Genomic DNA, 17432 nt, shown 5'->3' with positions numbered 1-17432 from the left:
AGGCTTAAACTACAGGAAAAAGCCATTATCAAGTTTGAAGAGTTATATGCAGCCATTCGTGATCCTGCTACTTCTGGGGCTCCAGCCTGGCTTGATCCCATCAACCACAGATGGGGGGACAGAATCATGATGACTGCATCACAGGTGCATGCACAACTAAAAGAAAAAGCAAAACAAAGGTATAAGCACTTCTGCAGCAATCATAGATTTTTATGCCCAGAAGCAGGGGCGGCTCTAGGCACCAGCGGGCCAAGCGCCCGCTTGGGGCGGCATCCTGGGGAGGGCGTCATTTGGCTCCGGTGGAGCTCCCGCCGGCATGCCTGCGGCAGGTCCACCGGAGCCCGGGACGAGCGGACCTGCCGCAGTCATGCCTGCGGCGGGTCCCGTCTTCCCGCGGCTCCGGTTGAGCTCCCGCAGGCATGACTGCGGCAGGTCCGCTCGTCCCGGGCTCCGGTGGACCTGCCGCAGGCATGCCGGCGGGAGCTCAACCGGAGCCAAATGCCGCCCTCCCCAGGAAGCCGGAGCCGCGGGAAGAGGGGACCCGCCGCGGGACTGGGGAAGGGCGGCGCAGCGCTCCGCGCTGCTTGGGGCAGCCTACTTTGTAGAGCCGCCCCTGCCCAGAAGGGACCATGGTGATCATCTAGTCTGACCTCCTGTGTAACACTGATCCCAGAAACTTTCCCCAGTGATTAAACCCAACCATTTGTGGCTGAACAAGAGTATATCTTTTAGAAAGCCACCTAATCTTGATTTAAAGATTCCAAGTGATGGAGAATTTACCACATCCCTTGATGTGTTTCTTCTAATGCTAAATGCTCTCATTAGAAACAGGTTCAGGATTTATCAGGCTTGACCCTGGCAGCATCCAAGTCTTATAATGGGATCAGGAGGGAGGGGGAAGCATCCTTTTACAAAGTGGACCATATTAAAAAAACCCAAACCAAACCTACCTTCTTGATTCTTTTCCACTGCTAAGGGATGACGCAACTGTAGAGAAACCCCCAAGTATATAGCAGGATTGATTTATTTTTTTTCTTTTAAATCAAAATGTAATAATTCTGTCTTTGTAAGAGAATGAGGTATTTCTGTGTAGCAGGCATAGGGTAAGTTTCATAAGGCAAGGATCATATTGTCTTCTGTTGGAAAATAGGTCCCTGGATATTGCTGATCTGATGCCCGAGAAGAACCCAGATGATATCAGGATTCTGATGCCTGAGTTTAAGAACATACTTAACAAACTAGGTTTTCACATTGGAAATGAGGAGTTTGAAAAGCTTTGGAGAAGGTAATATCTGATTCAAGTTTTAGATAATATTCTCATTCCCATTTTAAAAAAATAAAGAGCACCCCTCTGGTGTTAGATGGTGGACTTGTGAGGGTATGTGTGTGTGATGCTGGTGTGGGGCCAGATAAAGGGAGGACAAGGTAAATGGAGAGAACCTGGACAGTGTAAGATATACAAATAGCCACTTTCATCTGTCATATTAGCCACAGGGAAGATGCTTAGTCCAGGCACAGGGTAGAGGACTTCACTGACCACTCGTGGGCCCTAATCTGCAGCTGCTCTGCACACACAACTCTAAGTGAAGCCAATGGGAATTTCACACATAAAGTAGCTGCAGAACAGGGTCTGCTCCAGTATGCGCTAACCAGTTAGCGCATCCAATAGGCAAACACCAAAGTTTCTTAACTGGTGCAAAGCAGCATGATGATGCTTTCCATAGAAATACTGGTCACATTAATTTTCAGTAGTTCGCTATAGTTATAACAGCAGATCTTCTACAAGGAAGGATCATTCATACTGTAGTTTCCATTATAAACCTGATTTATAGAATTATCAGTGTTTGTAAAGTGCTATGAGATCCTTGGATGGAAGGAGCTATGTAAGTGCAAGTATTGTTTTAACAGCATGCTCCCAATTATCCAAATAGCCTGGGGAACACAGATTTTATTCAGATAATTGGGAGTCTGGCTAATCGAAAGGGCAGTGCAGGGAGCCCTCTGCAGTCGTGGACCCGTTCACTCACTCCTGTGACAGCGGGGCTGCCAAGGGCTTCCTGTGCTGCCCTCCCTGCTGAGGACTCTGCTTTGCCCTTCCAGGACTACAGCCTTCCTTGCCCCTTGTGCCTGCCAGGATTGGGTGTCACTGGCCCTGTGACCACATTGGTGTCCCTTTGCAGCCTTGCTGTCATGGGAGTGAGTGATAATGCAGATAATAGGGTTTCAGATAATTGGGAGTATATGGTATTAGGTCAAATCATGACACCTGAACACGAGGTGCAGAGCCCATCTGCTGCTCCATGCTCGCAGTGGAAGCAGAGGAATGGGGGTCAGTTGAGGACTCAGGATTTGGCCTATTGATTTTATTCTTTTATATATTACAATAGAAGGCTAATGTGCTTACCACTAGGTACCACTGCCTCTATTTTATCTAATATTATGGGGATAGCTGGGAGTGTTGTCTCTCTATTGTTCAATTTTGGTTTGTTGGAAAAACCTGGTCCATTGGGTTGACTCTGCTGACATTTTGTCAGTGCTTGATGTTCACAGGAAGGTGACAAATGCAGAGGAAGCATGAACTATTCTCTAAGAAAGGAAGCTAAATCTGATAATGACTTTCTCCTCTTGCTCTTTGCAGGTATGACACAGAAGGAACAGGTGTTCTGAAAGGAGATATGCTACTTAAAAAACTAGGAGCTGAGCTCCAAAATGGATCTTCAAACAATGCTAAAGCTTCTGGTAAAAATATAATATTGGTTAATTGAATCCATAGCTTTCAGTAACCTTCATGGCAATCAGGAAAAAAAGGGTCATGGAAAGTGAATCACTTGTGGGATAGGTTATGGATACACCTCTAGACAACTGGCTCAGAAGTAGTCAAGTCTTAAAATAGTTACTCTCTGTCTGTTGGCTGTCTGATAGCCTCTGTGAAATGAATTTTGTGGTTTTAGTTCAGCTATTATTGGACTAAGTATCCACATCACAAATCTTCCACCGCATTTGTTGTTTACTGTTACCATTCTCCACCACTCTCTCTATCTGAGGTTTTTCTATAGTACTTATCAGAATAGCATCTAAACACAAGTAATTTAGATCCTCCAAGTATTGTCTATAGAATGCTTATAGTTGATTATGCTGGTTGCCTTTCCTAGGTTCTTGGAGTTTTTCTTCTTTGTGTCAATGTTACTTAAATACCCTGCACTATATGATGTTACCTATGCACAGACACCATGGTTACCTGCTCATTGCCTGTCTGCAACATCAGAGATAGAATCATTAAGGACTTTTGGTTCCAAAAACATAGGCATCTACTACTTGAGTTTAAAGAAAAACCTTTGTTACAAATATCTGTAAGGCTTTTATTCTCTTTATACAATACTCACAAGAGGGCAATGTAATCATGAACAGGTCTGACAGTTGATCAAGTAACACATACGTTAGCAAATATATTACAAATACAGCAAACAGACCTGCAGTGAGAGTACCTGTAATGTAAGTCTCTGTCATAGGGTCCAACCTTCTAGCTGGGGAGCCTAATGCTCTCTGCGTTCAGTTTCAGAAATGCATACAGATGTGTGGCTTGGTGAATGAAGGATCTGCCTTGAATTTCCCCAATGAGCAGAGACAGAATGGCTGTGGAGGAGGAATTGTTCTCTTACATCTCAGGGTGGTCCCTCGAAGTCAGGGTTAAAGCACATTGGTGGTGCAGTGTGCAGAAGCTTGCACTGATGCTGGCTTGCACTGTAGAACAGGTGTCATCAAACTTTTTCATTCTGTACACCACTTCTTGAGATCCTTTTATAGGACACCTCCCCTCCTAACTGTCTGGTTATGATTCCGCATATTCACTCTACTGGAGACAAGATGAAAATAACTTCACTTAAATGCAACCAACGCAGCTGCATGGTTATTTCTCTTGACCTTGTAACTTTGTTGCTTATTTCGCTGTAGATGTAGGTCTCTGCTTGTTCCCTGCAGCCCCCACTGGTCTAATCTTTCCATCTCACTTTGCAGTTTAGTTCAGTCCTCCTGTGTGTTTGTTACCCCTCAAAATTTAGTGTCATTTGCAAATTTGATCCTGGTTAAATTTACACCCAAGAAATACTTTGCGAAGAAAGCAACAAAGGAGTTGTACAGGATGCAGAGAAGTGATGTCTTTAAGTTTAATTGGATAAAAAAAGTACCTGGAAACTGAGTCTTGGGCTGTGCTCTAACTAACAGAAGGCATGACTGATTGAAGAAAGATGGCTGTTTCACCACTGTTAGGGCTTATCAGTAACTAGCTCACGGAGAGTTACTGCTGTCTCCCTATCCTTTGACTCCTTCAGTACTATACAGTTTCAGTGCATTAGACTCGTATTATTTTTCTCACCATATTGCCTGTTTTCTTTTTGTTTATATTAAATAAATAAATTTTAAACTTTTCTTTCTATATCACAACTGAAGGGCAAAGCAGAGAAATCTCAAAAGCAGAGTGGGAACGCAGAGCTTCACTTGACATAGAAAGGTGGCTGAAAGATAAATTCAGAGAAGGATTTAGAAATATGAAAGAAGAATTTGAAAAACATGACCCACAAAAAACAGGCAAGGTAAAATGCTTTTTAGTCTGTGAATCTATTCTAAATGGGGAAGCGCCCACAGCAAATGATCTGGAGGCATTGTGTGGGCTATAATGAGATGTGAAGCAAGGACTGTTGAATCCAAACTCCAATACAGTAACCAGCCAGCTGGTATTACTCAGTAGGGTTACTTAGATAAGCGAGAAGAGCATTATTTGGTCCTTTGTGTTTATCAGTATAGCAGTAATCTCCACATTTGTTGCTGAATTGCTGGAAAATTTATCCATTAATATTGTTTATATCCATAGCTTTGGTGGATGTGATGCTTCTAATAAGAAAATGGTCCCTTTTTATATTAATAGGCACTAACAACTTGAGTAGCAAGTGTTTATTCCAAACATTTAGAAAATCAGGACCAAGGCAAGCAGTTTAGCAAGTCTGATTATGTATAAAGGAGAGGACCAAACAAACAAGCCCCAAGTGTTTGCAATCTCTATTCATTATACTTTCTTTCTTGACACTTTTTTTTATTAAGTTCCCAATGGTGGCCCAAGAGTATAAGTTCCAACTCAGGGCAGACTTTTAAAAACTAGGGCACAAACTCCAAATTGGTTGTGAATTCTGAACTTACATTTCACCAATCAACTGCACCGAGTGCAAACTGTTCAGGCACATTAACAGCCTTAAACGGGGTCCCAGACAGTCCCCTCGGACATTCCGGCTTATCTTGCCACCCATGGGAGCACATCTCTGTGGTAGATGGCCTTTAAGACCAAAAATCACAACAAGATTCAGGTTATTCCTCATCACAAAGGACCAATCACTTACCCCAGGTCAGTTTTTCCTTGCACCGAAGACAATGCTTGTAGCCAGACCTATAATAAACTATATGAAGATTTATTAAATAATGGTTACTCAGTGCATTCCTGACATGCCATCAATGCTGGGGCTTGCAGATAGGCCTTAAGCTAAGCCTGCTCCAGGGCTTGATCCACAGCAGGATAAAAGAGCCACAGTGGAGGGGAGAACTCCTATCAATGGGACTGCTCATGGAGTAAAGTACTGTTCATTGGATAAAACCCTGGCTCCACCGAAGCCAATACGAACGTTGCCATTGACTTCAGTGGAGTTGGGATTTTTGCCCATTATAAGTAAGGTGGCTGAATGTAGCCCTTGAACACTGAATAAATACAGTGATCATGCAACAGAATAAGTAATGAGAAAGCTCATCAGTGACATTCTGCATATTAAAGTTTTATTTAAATAAAGTGAAGTCTGATTTGCTTCTTTCTTTCTTTTTTTGGAAGGTGGGAAAAGAATCCTTCTTGTCAATCCTACAAAAATTTGGCATGCATCTCAAAAAGGAGCATTTTAACCTTTTCCTGGCAAGATGTGGTCTTGAAAACAGCCAAACTGGGATCAATTATTTGGATCTTTTAAGGAACTTCCAGGATCGTAGTGACAGAGGGATCACATGCAAAATTCTCTCTAATCCCAAGCATAAGTTCGTATGAAGTCGTTGCTTATTTATCATTGCTTTCTCTGATTATATGGCTTGGTAGAGCTGCACCCAATTTCCCAAGGTAGAAGGAAGCCCGGTGACTCAGACCAGAGACAGAAGTGATAATACAATCTAACGGCCCCTTATCCAGTTGAAAGCTGCCTCTGTGATTTCCATGGGCCTCCTATGCTCTGCATCTGTGGAAGCTGCACCTAATTTTCATGGAGTGCTTTGTGAAGTGGAGGCTTTCTTGCCTAACTAACAATGACAACCAGGAAAGAGTTATGTTGTATTTCTGGCCGACAGCATTGTTTCTGTCATCCAGTGGGGCTCATCAAGCCTACACTGTACCCTCTCTCCCTACAATGCTCCTGGAAAAATGGCAGATGGAATTAGGGCAGGGCTCCCCTCTCCCTCCACATCCCCAAAAGAGAACCTCTCCCTTCTGGTAAGTGGGAAAGTTCTCCTCAATGCAAAGGTTTTTGTTGATTTGTGTTTGCTTTTAAAAAGTTCCTTAAATCAGGACAATGCACGTTCCTCATCTTGTGCACCACTGAGGGCTAGAGGTTATTCTGAACCTTGGCCCATAGAAATTTTCATGTGGTGCCTGGTTCCCATTTGGAGTAGGGGTGGTGGAATATAGACCATTAGGGAATATTGTACCACAGTGGGAGATGTGCAAATTTGCTTGGGCTCATTTTCCCCAGAGCAGTTCTCAAGCAAGCACAAGTTTATTTTAACATTGGCCTTCTGAAGCAGGATGACTTTTCCCCTGAATAAGTGGCTTGGTACAGAGCCATAAGCCATGGCCTTCCGCAGCTTGCATGACTTAGAAAGCTGGAGATAACTACTACTAGATCGGGCCTCTAAAGACTGAATCTGCCTCCATGACAAGATAAGTAACCTGAAATAACCCTGTTAACAAACAATAAAACTATCCATTTTGTCTCTGGAGAGACTCCCTTTTCAGTCTGAGCCATGCTTCCTCTGTGCTGTTCTCCTGCCCTCCGCTGTGGGAGTTTCAGTACCAGAAGAACTTTAAAGACTGTCACAAAATTCAGCTGAACATTAACAAAATGTGAACAGAAAAGTAACAGTCCAGGAGTAAATAAATTATTTCACGATCCTATTTAATGAAATATTTAATCCATAGAAATTATGTTTATTTTTCAGAAATAGATAATACCATTTTCCTTTTCAAATCTTCATATTTTTAAAAGGTCTTCAATGCCATTTATTTACAACAAAATAATGTGGCCAATGCTGTCATTACTGTTGTTCGTTATTTGCTAAGCACCAATAATATGCTCGATGCTGTGGCCCAGAGATGTAACAAGCTAAAATATAAACAAATAAGACAAGGTGTGTTGGAGACCCCCTAGGAAGGAGCTACCATAGTTAATTCAGATTTTATTTTGTATTTTTTCATATGTGGAGCTATTTCTCTTCTCATTGGTTACGAACACTTGGACCTTTGGTCCTTGCATCAGATTCATCTGAAGTTTGTATAAATTCTTAGAAAGGCACTGTCATGTTCTGTTGCTCAGCAAAATTCTGATGTGTCTTGTTGTGTTGGAACACTGGGTTGGGGAAGAGGACTGGTGATCCTATTCTCACCTGTGCAGGAGCAGGACAGAAGACACCTAGTATTTCCGTGAGCAGTTGAAGGAGTTGGCTGACATATCTGGAGGCACTCCATAGCCCTAAAGTGGTGTGGTCTACTCGAATGGGAGCATGGCACAAAGCCTGAGCCCTTGCACATGCACACACCCTGTCAGCGGGCATTGAGAGAAGTGCACATGACTCTGCTTTGGAACAGCAGTAGGGGGCGTAGCTGAGCACCCTGGGCGGATCCAAAGCCCATGGAAGTAAATGGAAAAACTCTCTCTGATGTCAGTGGGGTTTGGTTTAAGCCCATTGTACTAATCCCATTTTGCTCTGCTTTAGCATAATGACTTCAGGGCTCTTTGCTTAGCCATCATCACTCATCTGCCTAAGAATGCACATCATCATAGTAAGGCCAGGATTTGGCCTTAATATTTTTCTCTTAAAACATGATTGTCGTGTATAACTTTTGTAATTGTTGTCTTGCTTTCTGTTCCTCAGTCATGCAAGCTGCAGAAGGCCATCACTAAAATGATATTAGCATGATTTAGAGAACCCGCGGGTGTGCAGGAATGCCTGAGCACAGAAGAGTATCTTATCTTCTACCTCTCCAACTAACATCTAGAAATAACATTCCAACAGACCATCCATCGGTGGTCTGTCGCTGATGGTATCCTAGTCATGGTAGCCTGTAAGCTGTTGAATGGAGTTATTATAAAGCACACCAAGGGTGCGTTTGTAGTAATTCATATCTGCAGCGAGTTTCTGAACAATAGCACAGACCAAACCGTCTAGCCATAACGTGTGTGTGGAGAGGTGCGGGCTAGTACATTATTTTCAAAAGCATGGTTATACTTTGGAAAGTGACTGTAGTTATGGCACTGTGTTGTTCCATGTTTATTCTCTCTCGACACCTTCCAGAGCTGGGAGTCAGCTAGTCAGCGAACATTTTAGTTCCATTGAATCTGGATTTTTGAGTGGAACACTGTTCTGTCAGAAATCTCTTGACCAGCTCTAGCTGCAGCACAAGAATATCAATAGAATAGAGAAGGTATGTGTGATATCTGTATTAATCCTTGCTTTTAAATTGCATCCTTTGTAGATTTCATCGTGAAGGGAGCATCAGTCCAGCTTCCACTCTGACTGCAATTGAGGCAAAGTTGGCAAATTTGTTTCAATCTGATTTCCTTTCACTCTTGGCCACGTTCCAGTAAGTGTCGTCTGAAATTTTTTCTTGTTCTGTTTATGACAGATTGTGAGCTAGAACTATTGAAGGTGCTAAAATAGAGAGAATCCACGAACACTGGAAATACAAATTTAGAATGAAAGAAAAGGAGTTTTTACAGGCGACAGTGTTTTAGGTCCTGATCCTGCGGTGGGGTGGAACTGTGTGGATCCCCCTGCAGAGTTCCATTGTTGTTGAATAGGTTGATATCAGTTGGACTCTCCAGTGAGGTTCTGTACAGATAAGATCCCTTTGCAGGCCTGGAGCCTTAGCAAGGGTTCCAGATGCTAATCAAGATCCCATTAAAAGTCAATGACCCCTCGCTAGCCTCTATATTATTGAGAAGGTGGCATCATCACCGACCTCCTTTTCAGAGAAGTGTGAGTGATTGTGAAGAAATGACCACTCTTAGTTTATTTCATTAAAACATATATTTGGTAGACCTTTCTGCCTCATAGTGAGAGTTGTTCCATAGGGCCTGAACCTGCAAAGTGCAGAGTGCCCTCAGTCCCCATGAGAGCAGGCAAACCTGAAGTGTCAGATCCTCAGCCCTGCTTTGTCACTGTTGCCTGCTCCTGCAGTGTAAAGATGACAGAAAGGTGGCTTAAATGCCAGTTGGGGATGCTCCTTATGGAGGTGAACCCCTGGGTGGTGTAGAACTGGGGTAGCTGGCTATGCATCACCGACTCCTGGCACCCCGGCTGTAGGGTGCGTGGCTGGAGTGCTCTGTGTTCTGAAGAGCTTTCCCCATTACTCCCTCAGGCTGCTAGAACTTGTGCTGGTGGCCCCTAGGGGCAAGGAGGGTGCTGGAAAGCCAACTATGCCCACTCTTTCCTTAGCTACGTGAGGCTGTGGTGTCCCTCGGGATTTGCCCACAGCTACAAATAGATCGCAGGCCCTGCATTTATTGCTGCAGGAGCTCAGCTAGAAACAGGGACTCTCTCAGTGTTACAGCCCTTGAGTTTTGAGGGAGCTGATGGATTTGTGTTCAGTCATAGACAGACCGTTAAAATCACCTGTAACTCTTGACAGTGCGCCTTTTAAATGATTCACTGGTGTGTTCTGTTAAGATGCAAGTCATTGAAGGTTTGCAACTGATATGCCATATACTCGGGTAATCAATAGACAGACTGCGGGCCAAATCCAGATAGCCAGATGCTTTTGAACCCCAAAATCTTTTTATTTACTTATTATCATTATTGTTGGGGTTTTTTCCTGTGGCGTCTGACCCTGGACTATACCTTGACCATGAAATTTGGACCTTGACAAAAAAATAACTGACTACCTCAACTATACATGAAAAGTAGTCATTGCCCTAAATCCTGTCTCCAGCAAAGTCGGACTAGTCTGATTATGCATCGGGGAATTCCTTGAGAGCTGAGGGGCAAAGGAAATAGGAATTCTCCCATACAGCCTCACATGGGGAGTAGTCTTCCTGGTGCCTGCACCCTCCCTGACCAATGGATTCAGGAATCAGCAAATTCACTGGTTCTTTTCACTTGCCAACTGACCCACTGTCTGCTCCTCTCTGTGTAGCAGCTGTGCATAAAGGAACCCCCTGAAAGATGGACTCCTCAAGTCATGCCCCATTTTTGCACAGTGCAGCCAGACCACTTCTCCTGTGGCAGGGCCTTGTACACTTGTGGAAGAAGAGGCAAGGTTTGCCCCTTATCGCACAAGGTAGATGACACAGAAGAAACCTTGGAATGGGCCAAAATGATCTTCTAGCTGTGTCCTTTCACTAATCTAGGGCTCACTTGTTTTCAATATGCAGGATAATATGTTTTCTGAACATCGTGGGGTCTGACCCCTTTTTCTGTATTTCTCAGAAAAATTGACAGGTTGCAGAGAGAGGTCATTAGTCAGCAGGAGTTTCAAGCAGCAGTTGAGAGCCGGTAAGAATGAGTTTCTTTTGTTCCCTTCAATTATGATCATGAAGTTGTTGTAGACAAGTTTTAATTTCATAGGGATGTTTCCTTAATACTCAGCTTTTCACATTGCCTGCCACTGCATGTGTCCGTGGCATGAACACATTGCATTTCAGTGTCGGTGAGGCCATGTGAAATGACCAAAGGTGTTGAGAAGGCAGGGAAATAATGGATTTTTTTCAGTCACTTTTTTTTTCTCTTTCAAACTACAATTGTGTGAAAAGAGCAGTTTGAATCTTCTTAAGATAGAAAAAGGGGTTGTGTTACATAAAAAATAACTGGATCTGACGCTCCACTCTGTTCCATTGGTTTTATGCTAGTGCAACCCCGGTGTTTTCAGTGGAGTGGCACCACTATAAAACTGGTGTAATGGAGCAGAGAATCAGGCCCTCTTGGTGCCTTACACCAATTCAAACTGATAAATGACAAAACAAAGGCCTGATCCTGCAAGGTCCTGAGCACCTTCATTTCCCACTGAAGTCAATGGGAGTGAGGTACTTGGCTTCTCACAGGATCAGGCTTTAACAGAATCTCCAATCCGTAATATAAAATCACTCCCAAACAGGCCAAACAAACATGCCTTGTGCCTTGAAATGATCAGTCACAGTTCATAGTGTATTGAAAACCTAGACCAGGTGATTTGTTGTTGATTATCCCTTTATTTTATTTGACCATTCTTAGATACCATGGTTTCTCCTTTAGTTCTACTTATTTGCTTCTAAATTAAATTCTGTTATCATTGGGCATATGGTCTGCTTCTTCTAAACAAAATGATGGAAAGGGAACGTTTATGTGAAAAACAAAATGGCTAGTCTTTGGTTCTCTGAAGATGTGCTCCATGATCCTCTCATTGGGACAGCCTGGCACCACACTACAAAAAGAGACATGACTGTGGCCAGAAAATTAATGTGGGCTATGGACTCAGAGATAAAAATTGGCAACGCATCTCAATCCAATGCATGTAGTAGTATTCTTGCTGTGTGATTCCTGTTTCCACCTCATACTGTCAGCAAGGCTACCTATTTATATTCCAAATCGCTAGGTTTTTATACTGTGTCCATCACCAGTATAATATTGCTGCTTCACTATAATTAGCTTTGAGAAATGAACCACAATGAGTCATATGTGCAAAGATTTCACTTTGATTTTTTTAAAGCAAGTTTCGTTAATGTTGAAACATCTTTGCCACTAGATGGCGGAGTACCCTTTGTTTGGAAGCCATCAGTCTTGCTTGCAAATGTTTGGCTGGATTCAGCGTTCCTTATCTATGCTCAATCAGGCAAAATTCCCACTGATTTGCTTGAGTGAAGAGAGGGTAAAGAGTACTGTCAGAAAGTATATAGCTCTTACAGTGCTAACATGTATTTTTACCTTAAATATTCCCTAGCACAATAGATATCTTAACTAAATTCAGCTTATAAAAGGACATGAGATAGAGTTTGGCAAAGATAATAAAGTTTAAACAGAAGAAAAGCTGGATCCATTTTGACTGCAACTAAATCACAACTCAGTGGCTACGATTTCTTCAGAGAATCTTTGCTCCGGTGTACAACCCACACACAAACTATGCCAAATCCTGAAATACTTGATCAGGCCTTCAGATAAAGAGGAGAGAAAAGTTTTGAGTACTGGGCTAAGTGAAGACTTCTGAATTTGACCCAGGATACTTTATACTGGCAATTTCTGCTCAGTCTAAAGACCCTGTTAGCGTCTCAAAAGAGGCAATGGGTCTGATTCTCCGTTCGGTTACATCAGTTTCACCTGACTGTACCTCCACTGATTTCAGTACTGTAGCACTGGTGTAAAACTGATATAATCACATGGAGAATCAGGCCCCAAGACCTGATCGATGTTGGGGTTATTTATGTTGGGGTGCATTTGTTGGGGTTATTATGGAGTCAAGGCTGTTAAGGAGTAGGAAGGATTCTTCACTGCCTTGTGACTTATGTACAGCTGTGCAAAGTGGACGTAAAACATCTCCATTGTGAATTGGTAGCATTACAAGTCCACTGTGACTGACTCTGACCAGGTGTAAATGGCTGCACTGTGATTTTGTAGGCATCATATTTTTAATTGTTGAAACTGTAACTGAATGGGAATCAAGGGTGAAATGCAGACAAAATTGAAGTCTCTGGGAATTTTGCCATTGACTTTAGTGGGACCAGGATTTTACCTCTAGGTAGACAACCTTAACTAGAAACATCTGTACTTGTATGTTTTTGGAAGTCTAATGTTTAGGTACCAAAGAGTTGGCTCCCTTAAAAAGCACATGTAAAAATTAACAAAGATTTTGTCTGGGCATGTAACATTCCAAATACAGCTGTTCAAAAAACAGGAGAAAGATTTCAACCTTTTGAAGTATCTATTTTGCAGGGTTTAAAATGGACCCATTTCCCATTTTTTTACTAAACTTTTTGTGGTATTTTAACCATTTTTAAACAATATTTAATGAAACTTTCTAACAAAATCGTGGTCAACATGTTCAATTTACCAAAATCCAGGGGATTTTTCTTTTTACTGAAAATTAGGTGTCTGGTAAATGAAAAATGTTGATAATGGTTTAAAAATTATTTTGATTTTTTTTTAAATGTGGTAGAAAAAAACTGTAAAAAAACAAAATCAGTAACTTCAACTCTTTTTGAAAATGTTTTTTTTTGAGAAGAGAGGCTATTTTTTGACAAATTTTTCATCCAAAAAGTTTTGACCTGCTCTGATTGTCAGTGAGTGTGAGACTGTTGTGCTCTCTCCCTCCCTGTATTCTCTCCACAAGCTGAAGTTGCCCAAGCTTTCTGCTGAGGCACTTCTCCATGAGCATTTTGAATATACAAAATTTTGGAAGACGAAAACATAGTGCTGGAAAAACTTTTTTTTGAGGCCTCAACAGTTTGCAAAGGCATTTTCTGAGGACTTGAAAAATCAACTGAACATAATTAGCTAAAAAATTGCATTACATTTTATAAAACATGTAAGCAATTTTGCTCCATCACATTATTAATCCTTTTTTTAATGTTGGTCTGTACTAAATTATACAGGGGAAAATTCTGTTATAATGGGTGAGGGTGAAAGCTGGGTAGCATTGCATGGTGAGTTGCACTGCAAAACATTTATGGTGCCAGGGAGTTCCTTCTGTTGCATGTTACAGTATCACCCATGGCACAATTTGTGCAATGCTGTTTGCTGCTCCTTTTTTCAGGAGCAGCCTGCTCATAGTAATCGCTACCAGCTTGATCTTGTTAGGGATGGCAGCATACACACTTGTTGGATCATGATTGGGGCCTTTAGGCATCACTGTTGTGTCAATAATTAATAATAATTTTGTCCCAGCCCTGCCTATGTTCTTGGAAACACACACCCTTTGTGGTAATAGCGCACATCTGTTCTCATTGGCAGGATGTATCCACTAGCACAGTCAATTGTGCCAGGGTGAAATTTGCTCAGGCTGCCTGCACCGCATGCACTTTGGCTATTGGGCTGTTTTTTTGCTTGTTGCCATATTTTCTGCCTTGTACACCTGCAAGCTTTAGTCCATATTATATCATACTCCTGTCTCTCACGCACATAAATAAAGTCAGGCAAATTAAATAAATTTTTCAATCCTTTTCCAGAGAAAACACTTTTCACAGGGCAAAATCCTTTCCTTTCCCTGCTCTTTTGTGTGGCTCCTCAGCTTTGCTATCTGTGAGCACACCCCTTGTTTCCTAATTACCTGTTTATCCCATAACTACAAAGTATTCCTAGGTCTAACTGTTAAAACCCCACCCAAACCCTCTGCTATTGCTTCTCCAGGTTAGTGGCAATGGTCCCTGCTGCAAACTTCAGCTGGCAAACCCAGAAATTCTTCCTGGTTTTGGAAATTGTTCCTTAAGAGGATTCCACTCTCAACAAGTATTTCTCATTCCTTTTGAGAACATGCTTTCCTGCCTCGCTTTTTGGCCCAGGGACTACTGTGGGGTGCATTTCCACCCATGGCACTCTTGGTGGGGGCCAGTTCAGCGCTCAGGGCCTCAAGTCTTCTCCTAAATCATGCTGATTAGTAACTGCCCCCAACTGGCCTTTCTGCCCGCTGGGGATCTCTGGGCCACAGCAGTGGTCCAGCCACTCACCTTCCCCTGGCTGCATCCCAGACACTCCTCCTATGCAGGACCTGTGAAGGAGGATGACAAAGTCATTTCTGCCCATTCTGCACTGTCCAGGGATTCCTCTGCTCTGAGCAAATCCCCTACTGGCCTATTAAGCTGGCTTTCCACTTGCTTTGTGCTGCTCCAAAGAGATGGAATGGGGGCTCAAGATCTGGTCCTGTACTTTCAGTAACTAATGTGTGATTCCCATTAGTAAGTTTTCTGCTGTCATTGTTATTAGAGGCTGCTTTGAACTATAAAGGACTTTGTAAAGCTTCCTGGTGCTCTTGAGAGGGCACTGCCTAAGTTTTGTGTGTGTGTGTGTGTGTGTGTGTGTGTGTGTTTGCCCTTTTTTCTGTTTGTGAATTACTCACAAATTGAATGATTTAAAAAAAATTGATATGTTCATTATTCCAAATTATTCCGTGAATGGTTTTATGTGAACATATCTGGAGGTCAGACTAGATGGCCGTGAGGGTCCCTTCTGGCCTTAATACTGATAACTTTCAGCCTGTCAATAAGCCTCCAAACTGTTAATTGTGACTGTACATTAGAGTACTCACTGTGTGATTAGTCTCCTGGTATCGTTCATGCTTCTTTGGTTGAATAACTGAAACTTTGATACGCAGAAGAAGGGCTTGAACAAGACACTCTGGGTATTCACCTGTGAGTGAATACATAGTTGCCAAGTAGTCACAAGATTTTTATTCTCTGCAAATATTTGGTGAGCAAACGTGTCTGAATATCTTTGTGGGGGAAAAAGGTGATAGAAACATCAGTGAAGCAAGTGTTTTAATTTGAAGTTTTTCTTTCTTATTAAAATAAAAATCGGATGAGGAGTCCCAGAAATCTTTACCAGGAATGTTTAAAAGTCCTTCTCTCGCAAAGTTACTAATGGTTTTTGCAGAGAACTATGAGCCTCTAGGGATTTGTGTTTGAAACTGAGACAGGAACACAACAGAAACAAATCTGATGGTCTTTTGTTCAGCCTCAAAATACAATAGTCTCTGTGAGCCTCGTCACCTCCCCCGGCCCAACACTATTGTATACTAAGCTAAATGTTTATATTCCTTCCAATGGGGATACAAAGGGACTCTAAATCCTCCCGTCCTCATGCCTTTCTTTTCACACTGCTTCACTGGAATGCATTTTTCATTGCTTTCGTTACTATTAATTAGTAAAAATGACAAGACACTTGTACTGTAGTGAACAGTTCAAATGTAATTTCAATCTGATCACAGCATTTCTGTGCTGCTCTACTTCTGTTACAGTAGTAAGGGAGACTCTTTGAATTCAAGATCACATGCCAGCTTGTTCACTCCCTTCTATTCTGTTTAGATCCCCCAGGATTGACTATAATCCTCCCTGAAACAGAAACAAAACAAACCTGATTCTAATTTAGGACTAGATTCTGGCTGCATCATATGAATGTGCTTGGGAGGGGGTGTACAAGGTGACTCTCACCCACCTGGCACATGCAAAATTATCTAGACTATTGGTGCTTGCAGTCACTGAACACAAGGGATTATGTTTGTGCAACACAGTGAAGTTTTATGTGTGTGCAAGTTCATTTGTTTTTTTTAAATAGATGGTAGTGTTTCTAGAAATATTTTATTTTTTAAGCTTGTACGCTATGGCTAGTCCTAAAATCAGTCCATATCAAGCACTGTGAAGCAGCTGAAAGATCTAAGCTACACTCATACCAAAAAGGGAGGACTAATGGGGGCCAGAGCTACTGCTCATCCCAGAGAGGGCATGACTTGATCATCCTTCACACTAGCTAACAGCTGGAGGCTGACACTTAGGAGAGTGCATGCTACCACCTTTTAAATGATGCTGTAATACTGCTTTGGAGCCTGCTTCCCTTACCCTGATTGAAAGTTTGTGTGCCTTTGTCTCATGTAGGCAGAAAGCCTCCAGTGGCTGGTGCTTGGGCATTGTCCCTCTGTACCACCCATCCACACACACACACCCTGCATCCCCAGCCAGTGCCACTACACCTTGCTTTCTTCCAACTGCTACTGCTCATATGCTGCATCTCCAGACAGTCCCCTCTTGCAGCTCACCACTGACTCTCAAAGCCCCAGCAGAACCCTCGGTCTCTAAACTGAGTCACAGGCCAATTACACTAAAATTTAGGATATGTCTACCTAGCATCTAGAAGGTATAATTCTTCTTCGAGTGCTTGCTCATGTCCATTCCATATTAGGCTTGTGTGCTTGCCACCTTCACCCGTGCCAGAAGTTTTTCCCTCGGTGGTACATGTAGGGGACTGGCTGTGGCGCCCCCTGGAGCGGTGCACACATGCCGCAGTATAACAGGCACCACTGGCTCCCCGCACCCTCTGTTCCTTCTTGCCACCAGTGACGGTGCTGAATGTCTGTTGCTTTGGGTAGCTTTTCTAGCTTCGTTCAGTGTGCCTCACGAACATTTTTTCCTGTAAAATAGTTGTATATCATTAGGTTACCCTTAGTGTTAGTTCTAGGTAGTTGGTCC

General features: G+C 42.6%; 1 protein-coding gene across 17 annotated transcripts in view; it reads left to right on the top strand.

Annotated features, from left to right (window-relative positions):
• The window catches only part of LOC120406995 (EF-hand calcium-binding domain-containing protein 6-like), a 109864-nt gene that overhangs the window by 28642 nt on the left and 63790 nt on the right, over positions 1–17432 (top strand). For 15 of the 17 annotated variants that reach the window (XM_039542261.1, XM_039542259.1, XM_039542260.1 and 12 more), the window contains 7 exons: positions 3–179; positions 1151–1285; positions 2639–2739; positions 4447–4589; positions 5867–6063; positions 8768–8875; positions 10720–10785. In XM_039542261.1, coding sequence (XP_039398195.1) covers positions 3–179; positions 1151–1285; positions 2639–2739; positions 4447–4589; positions 5867–6063; positions 8768–8875; positions 10720–10785 — 927 coding nt within the window. The remainder of the gene's footprint in view (positions 1–2; positions 180–1150; positions 1286–2638; positions 2740–4446; positions 4590–5866; positions 6064–8767; positions 8876–10719; positions 10786–17432) is intronic. The other 2 variants (XM_039542262.1, XM_039542274.1) reach the window with 1 other exon arrangement.

Source organism: Mauremys reevesii, linkage group 5 (assembly GCF_016161935.1).
Source record: "Mauremys reevesii isolate NIE-2019 linkage group 5, ASM1616193v1, whole genome shotgun sequence".
NCBI classification, from domain to species: Eukaryota; Metazoa; Chordata; order Testudines; family Geoemydidae; genus Mauremys; species Mauremys reevesii.
This window is presented reverse-complemented; position numbering and strand designations above follow the sequence as displayed.